The sequence below is a fragment of the Pectinophora gossypiella genome, chromosome 4 (genome assembly GCF_024362695.1).
Source record: "Pectinophora gossypiella chromosome 4, ilPecGoss1.1, whole genome shotgun sequence".
Lineage (NCBI taxonomy): Eukaryota > Metazoa > Arthropoda > Insecta > Lepidoptera > Gelechiidae > Pectinophora > Pectinophora gossypiella.
The window spans coordinates 3,085,846-3,096,593 of NC_065407.1; the positions used below are offsets into that span (position 1 = coordinate 3,085,846).

Genomic DNA, 10,748 nt, shown 5'->3' on the forward strand with positions numbered 1-10,748 from the left:
AGACAATCAAAAAATAATAATAGGCTAGTTTCCAACCAGTCAAATCAGTTACTTTTTAGTAAACGTCATAACACGAAATTACTATGGAATTTGTTTGAAAAAGCACACTGTGATATCATAGAAGAACGTGATAAAATATGTTTTTCTTGTTTAAAATTGTTAAATAAGTTAAATAGAAAAAAGATAAGGATTTTTGTTAGTTTTAGATGTGTCTTTATTTAGTAATCAGAATTTCATAATTTATCTTGAATCTAGTACACGAACCAAATACTTTACTAGTACTAACTATAATTAAATAACATTAGGATGGTTAACAATAAACTAAATCTCTTCAATCAACTTGAACCGTTGGTGTTGGGGTTCAGGTATGACATTGTAATATTTCTTGTATATAATTTGGCCTTCCCGTCCACCATAGAACCGTTGTACCCAAGGATGTCCATAGTACGGGTCAAATTTCTCACAAGTCACAACCACTTTACCGGCTTCCATAGCAAACAGAGTGCCATTTCGACCGAATCCCACCTGGAATTGTAAAGGAAAATGATTAAATAACACATGCACAATAACAACTCTGAAAGAAGATTTAAATGTGTTCTTTCTTTATGGTTTTTAAATATTGAAATATGTCTATGTTTTACTGTCAAAATAAAAGTTTCGTACGCAAACAAGCTAACATGTTTTAATAGCATGTCATAGAAGCAAGCTACAGAGACTGTAAAATATCGCGAAGAGTGGAAATCTGTTATTCGAGCACTACATCCCAACAGGATTAATAAAAGAAAATGAATAATAATATCCAACAATTAAATACTTATTTTGCATGACAAGGTTAAACATTAGTCAAATGTAACACTTCACACAGTAAAGTCGAGACGCTAAACAATATAATTTTTCAATATTCCTACCTTATACAAATATACAAATAATAATATTTTTTTTTTTCCTTTTTATTGAATACAACGAATAATTAACAAAACAATAAAATAACACCCTAAACTAATATAAACTAATATATCATCATACTCCTGCCCATATCCTTATCTTCCATTAATATTACAAGTACATAATTTTATAAGTGAAGGAATTCAAGAGATATGAAGACTGACAAAAGTGGTTTAGCTACAGAAAGTAAATGGTTTGCCTCCTTCGGTTGATAGAACGAAGGCATGTGCCCAGCAATGGGGCGTCTACAAGTTGTTTAAAAAACAAAAATATGTTTATTATGTAAGGACGCCACAGTGAAAATATGAAACACAACATACACTAAAATAATTAAATCGATTTTTTTTTAAAGAAATAGGACGTGGTAGCATATTATATAATTTCTAAATAATTAATCCTTTACTCACATTCAGACCAGGGTGAAACCTGGTGGAGTTCTGTGTGGCTAGCATCTTGCCAGCCTGAACATTATGCCCATCCTGCACCTTCCAGCCGCGGTGTTTGGGCTTCGTCTTGCAATTTGTATTCTTTGTACTGCCTCCAGTTTTTTTACTCGCATAGCGAACGAATTCTGTAAACAATTAGCACTAATAAAGGACTAAACTTACTATAACCTCAAAACGTTTTACTTATTCTACATATCCAAAATTATACCTTTTACAACAGAAATGCTCGTATTTTTGAAGGAAATCGGATTAAATGACATTGTAACAGATATTTTTTAAGTACAGGACGAGAAATAATTACATAAATAAATAAATTTCACGATTATCGCAGACAACAAACACAACACTATAAATGTGAATGTGACAATCTGTCCGTCTGACATATGTCAAGCAGCACTGATATTGACATCTTTTTTTTTTGGAAAGTGTTTAACGGCTCTGGCTTAGTAGCCTTTTAAGCCTGTCATTAATTTAACGTTCACTTCACGCCAAGTTCACACAACAAATCACATCATCACAATCACAGTTCGAATTCGGAGTTCAACATAAATTTGTACAGCGGCACAAAGTATTTTACATCTGATAAAAGTCCATTGAAGTGTTACCAGGAAGAATTCCGAGTATTTGCTCATTCTCACTTCCGGGTTTTATAACAAATTCAAAAACTATTATTATATGATTATTACGATTTTGTAATGAAAACAATCTTTTAATCTCATTAGGAGGTACGTCACTCTTCAGCCTCTGTGGTCTAGCGTATTAAACGTTGGGCTCACGAACTCACGATCCATAGGACAACACGGACCTCCGGATTGCGTGCTTCGGAGTCCGGAGGGCACGTTAAGCCATTGGTTACGATTATTAGCCACCTTCATCAACCCGCAGTAGAGCAGCGTGGTGAAATATAATTATGCTCTATACCCCCTCCGGTTGATTTAGGAGAGGCTTGTGCGTTGCAATGGACGTATATACATTGTAATGTGTAATTTAACGTTTAGTTTTTCTTCTATCTTGCGGGTTGTGAAGAGGTTTACCTAACTCTTCAACCCTGCTGTCAGGGTTATTATTATTGAGCCGCTAAAGGCACCTAACAGGGCTTTATAACAACTTACATCAGTAAGCAGGAACCGAAACCAATGGCTTAACATGCTTTCCCAAGCACGGGTCATTTTACTTTAGGACAATCGGAGTCAGATCGACTGTAATATCTTAACTAAACTGGGGATCACAGAGTGATTTACGTGACATGTCCTCCCATCGGCGTGAGCCCAACGCTCAACAACTGGACCACGGAGACCGTTCATCGTCATAGAGCAACACGGACCTCTGCGGACCTTCGTCGTATGCTAGAAATATGTTCTCTTTGGCGTAAGTCTCGGTAGCATTGTTGATTTAACGTCTTTTAATTTTGAGCCAAAAGATCCACATAATCACTACATTTGAGTGAAGGTGTTCAGTTTGTGTTCGACTGAGCAAACCTGCCTATATACTTATTCAATATAATAATATATTTAAGAAGTCTTCTACAGTTTTACATAAAATGTGTCATGAAACAGATTATTTGATATATTTAATACTAGTTTTCTTATCTGTAAATTCTGAGCTCATGCCGTCGATGGAAAGGGAGCCAGATGGACTAAGAAGAGCCAGTGATAAGTCCTACGTTCCAGTTTACGGTCAACTGAAAAGTGTTCTCCCCGAGAGGTCAAATGCAAAGAGCGTCGTGTGTGGAAATGATACTGTTTTCTGGTTATATAGTAAGTTACCAAGTTTTAAAGCGTTTGGACCCTTCCAAACGCTTCACGCTCACTTAGCTCTCTAAGTGAGCGTGAAACGCGCGCCATACAAGTATGAGCAAATACAAATACCTACCCGGCCCCTAGCAGTTTCTCCAGGCATCATGCCCACGAGTTCCGTCGCTTGCCGGCAAGGCTCTGTCTGAAGTGTGGTAACCATGGAATAGAAGAAGTTGGAAGGGCCAAGTGAACCTTGCACTCAACTCATCCGCAAACTGTATGACACACGTAGCTACGCGACGTTATATTAAAAGTTCGTCTTGTGCATATCGACTATCATGCAAGTAGATCCCTCCTTATCACGGGAAAGCTAAAAACCTTAGTATGATCTACGATTTATCAAAAAATACTTTCGTATTGCAGTATCTTACGAAAAATAATGATAAAATTGCAGCCTATCGCATAAAACATAAGTACCTACTTACATTGCCGGCAAAGAGGCTATGGCCAAGCAGTAGGAGCTGTCGTAGTTATCGGTTTGCAGGAGTAGTAAGTAGTACTTAATAGAAAGCGGGGTTGATCTGAAACTTCATACAAAATGCGCGTTAGGGCCTTTCCATCTTCTTTCTTCTATAACGTGGTTGGTACCGTATAAAAATGCGGTCAAGTATGAGGCCGACTCGCGCGCCGAGGGTTCCTAGTACGAGGCTCTTCTATCGTGTGGGTTGTGAGGTGGATCACCAACCTCATCAACCCTAGTGTCAGGGTTACTATTGAGCCGCCATAGGCCCCTGACATGACTCATATAACGACTACGTACATACATCAGTAAATAGTAACCGGGACCAACGGCTTAACGTGCCTTCCAAACGGCTTAACGGATCGTCTTACTTTCAACGAGGCATTAGTATAAGGCTTCGACTTGTTAAAAAACTGTTGTCTCCTTACATCGACTAAATCGCAATTAGTTTACCAACTGGAAAAGAGTTTCCACTGACACGGAGATGGGCGAAGAAGAGCGGAGATATGCGGATTTGACCAATCACAGAGTTCGAGAGAGCGAAAAACGAAGACGCTCGACAGAGCGAGAGAGACAGAGAGAGTGAGAGAGAGAGAGAGTGACAACTCTCTCATTCACGGTGATTGGTCGATTCCTGTACATCTCCGCTCCTCTCTGCCCAGCTCCACGTCAATGGAAACGCAGCCTAAGGGGTCCGGTTTTCCTTTTGAAGTTCGGAACCCTAAAAATACGATCTTTGCAATAATTTCGATTGTAAATAGATTTAACTTTGTTGCAGATACCATAGCTTACGAAGAAATTGACGCCAGAAAGCGTCATCATCAAGTAGAAATAGAAAATTGTGATGTTAAACTAAATGAAACTGTAACATTAACATTGTTCCAAATGATGTCGAGACCGTTGCCCATTGATTTTTGGACAGAGCGAGTGGCATTTGGTTTTGCGGGGAGAAAATATGTTACCTACTGGATATGTGAGTATAAACTTTTGGGCCTTTTTCTCTAGTAAGTAGGTAGGATCTGAGTATAACTGCATTTTGTATGAGAACCGCTGTCCCAGGTTCCACTCCACTTTCTTTTACTACTTAAAACTCCTGCAAAGTAGCTATAATAGGTACTGCTTCTTAAATTCCATAGCCCCTTTACCGGCAATGTATATGTTATGTGATAGGCTGCAATTTTATTATTTCTTTCCGTAAGATATTGCATTCAAAATATTTTTTTTTAATAAATAGCCGATCATACTAAAGTTTTTGACTTTCCTATGATTAGATAAGGGCGGATCTCTTTCCTTCGATCGTATTTGACTTATTACCCTGTATATATTGATTCGGATATACTTATTTTCGCGGATCTCCGTGCATCGTAAAGTTTGCGAACGAGTAGAGTGCAAGGTTGAAGTATGAACTATTTGCTCATACTGGTTTGGCGCGCGTTTCGCGCTCACTTGGCCCTTCCAACCAACTCGGGTTCCAGCATGATGCCTGCAGAAGCTGCTAGGGGGGCGGGCAGTTGTATTCACACTCCTGGGCCGATAATGTAGTACCCCAGCACTGCTTTCTCCCCACCTAGTCACTCTTCCTCGAACCCAGAAAGAATAGGCGTTTACTAGGTAAGCGTGTATCACCTTAGGCCACGTGTTCATTTGCCATCAGGTGAGATTGTGGTCGATGGTCGTACGCAAGCCTATTTTATAAAACCTAATAGTTAGTAGGTACATACTTACCAATCTCACTTTGTTTTACAGTACATAAACTTTATATATTTGCTGTATTCCAAAATGGTAGCCAAAATAAACTTAACGTGTATTCCGAACACTTCTTCAAAGAGATCCCGTATGGGCACGGATATGTCAATTTCAGTGCCACTACACAATATTCTGATAGCAGCGGTGATGATGACTCGTTTGGAATAATTGGATCTGTTCAGGTAAAACTATGTGGGATTCATACTTCCGCAAGCAATGTACTTACCAAGGGGCATGCTAAATAAAAAAGGTAAATAGACGGACAGACGGACAAACAAGAAAGTGATCCTATAAGGGTTCCGTTTTTCCTGTTAAGGTTCGGAACCCTAAAAACCGTGCATAACTACTGATTATGTAAGACACGAACACTTTTCGACAGTTAAATCGTGCTCCCAAGTCCCGGGACGTGACGAAAAACACAAAAACGGTTATTATGTACAATAAGCACTGCACCTGAAAAACTTTAGGATAAGTAAGAGGTCCCTGCGAAAAGGAGCAACGCTAGAGAAGATTGCATACTTATGATAATATCGGGTCTGTGACATGCACTAACGAAGAACATTATTTTGGTTGTTCAGATGGACCACGTAACGGATAAGGCTCAGCTTAGACAAGGGACAACATCCGTCACGACCAAGGAGAGGTCAAAATTGAAAGCACGGTCGAGGCGTGCAGGCAGCGCCACTACAGCAGCGGAAGAGGAAGACAAGTCTGCCACTGATCTTCTATATGTGGCAATATTTATATTTGTCATACTGGCTATCCTTATAATAATACGCTGTTGTCACCTAATGATAATATTATTTTCGAAGCCGTCTAGGCCATATCACGTAATACCTGTTACCTTGAAGAGATCACACCGTCATTAGTTTGAACCCCGATACCGACCCCGCCGGCGTGATCGACGATTTCCCGAATTCAGCGATTATCGCTATCGACTCACTACGGTCGATTAATTCTTTCAAATATTCTTTCTCTTAGACGACGCCCTGAGCCGAGGTTCGCGCTCAACTGGGCACCCTCAGCAGTTAAGTAGTTAATAACGCGGCCAAGTAGTTAATGCCACCTGCGACAAATCTACAATACGTCAAAAAAAAAACACCCTCATTATAATGATGTTTCGCAGGTATTTTTCAGCACTTTGGACCGGTCTCAGAATGCTGATCGGTTGACAGTGTTGATACAATAACGTGGGAACATAGCTCTCTTACGACTCTGGTCCAACACCGCTCCCACGCAACACCGACCGCCCTGAACTACACCGACTGCTGGTGGTTTGCTACCGAGCAGTCTGAAGGCGGGAAGCTTGTTGACACCGAGCTGTGTGCTAATAGCCCATATTTGAAGTGAATGATGAATAGGAATGAATGAATAGGAGTGAATGATGATATACTAGGTATAGATAGGCTAGTTTCCAACTAGTCAAATCAGTTACTTTTTAATAAATGTCAAAACACAAAATTACTATGGAATTTGTATGAAAAAGTACACTGTGACGTCATAGAACAACGGGATAAAATTTAATGTCGGACTTTATTACGTTTTTCTTGATTAAAATTTATAAATAAGTTAAATAGAAGAAAGAAAATGTTTTTCGTTGTTGTTAGATTTATCTCTATATATCTTTTTTAAAACGTTTTCTTTTTTCTATTTAACTTGTGAATTTTAATAAAGAAAAATGTAATAATAAGTGCGACATTTTGTCACGTTTTTCTATGACTTAGGAGGTTGCTTGTACAGATTCCATAGTAATTTCGTGTTTTGACGTTTAAAAAAAGTAACTGATTTGACTAGTTGGAAACTACCCTATTTGAAAAAGAAAAGCGGCCAGTGTGTTTAAAAAGTTTTTATTACAGGAACATTTTTGAACGGCACATAGAGATGTGCCCACGTGGGGTAGTTCTTAGACACAGAGCAACACTACAAATGGCTACTCCCTTTCCGGATTGCACGGAAGACCGTGTTGCTAAGCGTGGGACATTTTAATATACTATAATGACGGGTTAGTGGGAGCAAAGTAATATAATAATGCAATTAAGTATATCTCATAATATTACTATTGTTTAGTACCTAAATCATGAATTTAATATAATTAAATAAATTAATATAAAAATGTTGTAATTATTATTACCTATTAGTGATGTAACGAATGTTGGATTTTTCACATTCGCGAATGCGAATGCGATTGCGAATAATTATCTTCAACATTCGCGAATGCGAATACGAATGCGAATATTTTAAAATGTCAAAAAAGCGCGCTTAAAATGTTTGATAGGTTTGACGTTTCGTATAAGTTTCACTTGTCACGGAATTACCAATAATTTTGAACGAAAAATGATTGTATTGAAAGCAGAAGTATTCAACGATGGGCGACATACAGGAGAAAATATAGCGGCAAAGTTAGAAACTATGTTGTCATCGTGGGGAATTCCCAAAGAAAACGTATTATGTATTGTAAGAGATGGTGGCACTAACATGAAAAAAGGTATTTCTTTATTGAGCATTAAAAACATTGATTGTTCATCGCACCAAATCCAACTTGTTGTTAAAGAAGGGCTTAATTCACAAGAATCAATCATTGCAGCCATTAACAAATGTAAAAAGAAAGCGACACATTTTCACCACTCTAATGTAGCTCAAGATGAACTTTCGCTAAAACATTCGCTAAGTATTCGCATAAATTTTGCGAATGCGAATGCGAATGCGAATATTCAAAAATTTGCGGATATTCGCGAATGCGAATGCGAATGCGAATATTCGTTACATCACTATTACCTATACATATACCAACCGCTCCGAAATGATAGTCATTGTACCCAGACAACTAATTCTTTCTCTCCTTATAGAACTAATTTATGGGTAGGTACCTACGTACATTAACTAATTTTACTTTACAGCACACTCAGGACACTTCATGCAAAACACCTCGTTTTACACAGACACTACACATTGACGTTATCGTACACGCGCATCTTCGTGTGTGACGTCTGATCATACGATTCAAGTCTAAACTATGTTCGAGGGGAGTGAGGTAAACCTAGGTCAGTCGCTGGTGGGGGGCGGAGAGTTGCCGTTCTATACGTAGTTATTCCTTATTCTATGGTTGCAGCACACCCCGGACACTTCTTACAAAAAACCCTCTAGTCTCAGTAGTACGGTTGTTTTGTCCGGCCCCGAACTACTGATACCAAAAAAGTCTCATTAGTACGGTTATGACGTCAAACCGAACTTATGTGACTTTTTTGGTATCAGTAGTCCGGTTAAGGAGGTTATATAAAAATCACAAAAAGTATTAGAAAGCGAAATATTTTTTATTAAATAGTAAATAATATTGAACGAAAATAATTTTCTTTGTAAAAAAACATAACATAACTTACTTACTTCTTGTACTTAACTTTCTATTTAATATGAGTACCTCAGTACTACTTCAGTACTCATATTTAATAGTAAAAATCGGAACCAAAATCATTTTCTTTGTGAAAAAATTAGAACCTGTTCTTCTGCCTAACTTCCCTTCTTCATTCTTCTTCTTTCCTTATTTTAAAGTTTGGTTTGGTTTGAAAAAGGTTAAAACCATAATTACAAAGAAAAAGATTAGGTTTAACAAGTTCGTATACCAATGTACATAGATATGCCAACGTTCACTGCAAAGTGTTATTTAAAGCCCTTCGGACTCGTGGTCACACCAGGTTTTGCCCACCACTAACCGAACTACAGCTATAGGCTCAACAGTTCGGTTTGACGTCATAACCGTACTAATGAGACTAAAAAGGGCTCAGTAGTACGTGACCGGACAAAACAACCGTACTACTGAGACTAGAGGCAAAAAACCTCGTTTTACACAGTCACTACACATTGATGATATCGTACACGTACGCCTATGTGTGACGTCTGATCCGATTGAACACTAAAGTAAGAACAGGGGGGGGGGGAGGTAAACCTAGCTCAGCCGCTGATGGGGAGCGGAGAGTTGCCGTTATAAACGTAGTATTAATCCTTATTTTAAGTATGGTTGCGGGGCGGGAAGGGGAAATTTGTAGAAAATAGTGTCGCACGTGGTCGATTTCTGTCTAAATGCATCCACCTCATTTCAAAAATTCACCACCTCTATTATACTTGCTGGGCCTTACCATTGTCTTTGAAAAGGACCGGTGACTTACCGGGCTTGACGCTCCGGGTGTAGGTAAGTATAACGTGTATCGTGGTCTCGCCTACCCCGCCTGATCCGGATGGATGGGCAATCTAGCCGATATTTTGGGTAAATTCCCACTTATACCCATTTATTAACCCTCCTTGCCCATCTAAGTATAAAATATAGATAACAACCAACGCGATTCTTTTAATTAAGTAGTATGTTTTTTCCAATACACCGGTTACTTGACTCTGAACCGCGTAATGTAATAAGGCTTACAGTGTGTCGCCTTAAAGCTTTATTAATCTATTACACTAACCATCCGATCCAGTTGGATGAAAAAGTACCTAATATAGGGATACCTTGACCGGCTGTTTAGTATAGTGACATTGATTGAAGGTAAGTAATTACTTAAATTGTAATAATTTTATAAAAGTTCACATCTATCCGCCGCTTGTATTCTGGGATATAAAGGGTGAACAACGATTATAATAATATGGAAAACTTTGCCACAACAAAGGTTCAGTTCCGTTCTGTCACACAGGACAATTTCACTGTCTCTATAATAGTGTAGTTGAAGTGAGAGAGGTTAGCGGAATTTAGTGTAGTAGTGTTGTGGAGGTGGTGTTGTTGCGAGGTCGTGGTGTCGGCTGCGGCGGCGGTGGTGCGCGGAAGTCTTCAGGGTCTGCACGGCAAACAAAAAATATATTATATCGAAGGTGTCGACCAATAAACGCAGCGAATGCTACCTACGTAGATAGACGTCGAACGGCTATTGGTCGAAGCCCCGATATAAATCGCACGGCGCGGTTTCCGTGCCGCGATGGCTGGTTTATTTAAATCACTTTTAGTAGCGTTAGAAGTTGGTCAAAATTTACCTAACATGAGTTTGTATATTTAGGGCGTGTAGCTTGGCTCTGCGTAAGATCTGATAACTTTTTGACATTCATCACCTCCCTAGAATTAACTCGTTCTTTCACAGGGTCCGCTTACCTAACCTGAAGATTTGACAGGTTTGGTTTTTTACAGAAAACCTGTCACACCTTCCAACCCGCGAAGGGAAAACCAACCCAATACAGATTAGGTCCCAATACCTCCGAAAATGCATTTCTGGGAAATGTAGGTTTCCTCACGATGTTTTCCTTCACCGTTGACCTCGTGATAACTTTTTGACATTGCGATCGATAATATAACTATTTCGCCTTGTTGGCAACATTTTACAT

The 10,748-nt window shown here is 38.9% G+C and overlaps 1 protein-coding gene across 1 annotated transcript; it reads right to left on the minus strand.

The window, feature by feature from the left end:
- Window positions 1-190: 190 nt before the first annotated feature.
- Window positions 191-1,763, minus strand: LOC126366348 (50S ribosomal protein L27). Its single transcript, XM_050009470.1, has 3 exons — window positions 1,600-1,763; window positions 1,353-1,516; window positions 191-525 (listed from the first exon to the last, which is right to left on the minus strand). Exons 1-3 carry the CDS (start codon window positions 1,649-1,651, stop codon window positions 322-324), a joined length of 420 nt encoding a protein of 139 aa, XP_049865427.1. The 5' UTR covers window positions 1,652-1,763; the 3' UTR covers window positions 191-321.
- Between the last annotated feature and the right edge of the window lie 8,985 nt (window positions 1,764-10,748).

What these genes read in the sequence shown, in the direction of transcription:
- LOC126366348 (XM_050009470.1), bottom strand. Translation starts at nt 1,651, where the DNA reads ATGTCATTTAATCCGATTTCCTTCAAAAATACGAGCATTTCTGTTGTA. An exon ending in GAGCATTTCTGTTGTAAAAG is followed by an intron (nt 1,517 to 1,599) that starts GTATAATTTTGG and finishes AATTGTTTACAG; the next exon opens with AATTCGTTCGCTATGCGAGT. An exon ending in GGTTTCACCCTGGTCTGAAT is followed by an intron (nt 526 to 1,352) that starts GTGAGTAAAGGA and finishes TTACAATTCCAG; the next exon opens with GTGGGATTCGGTCGAAATGG.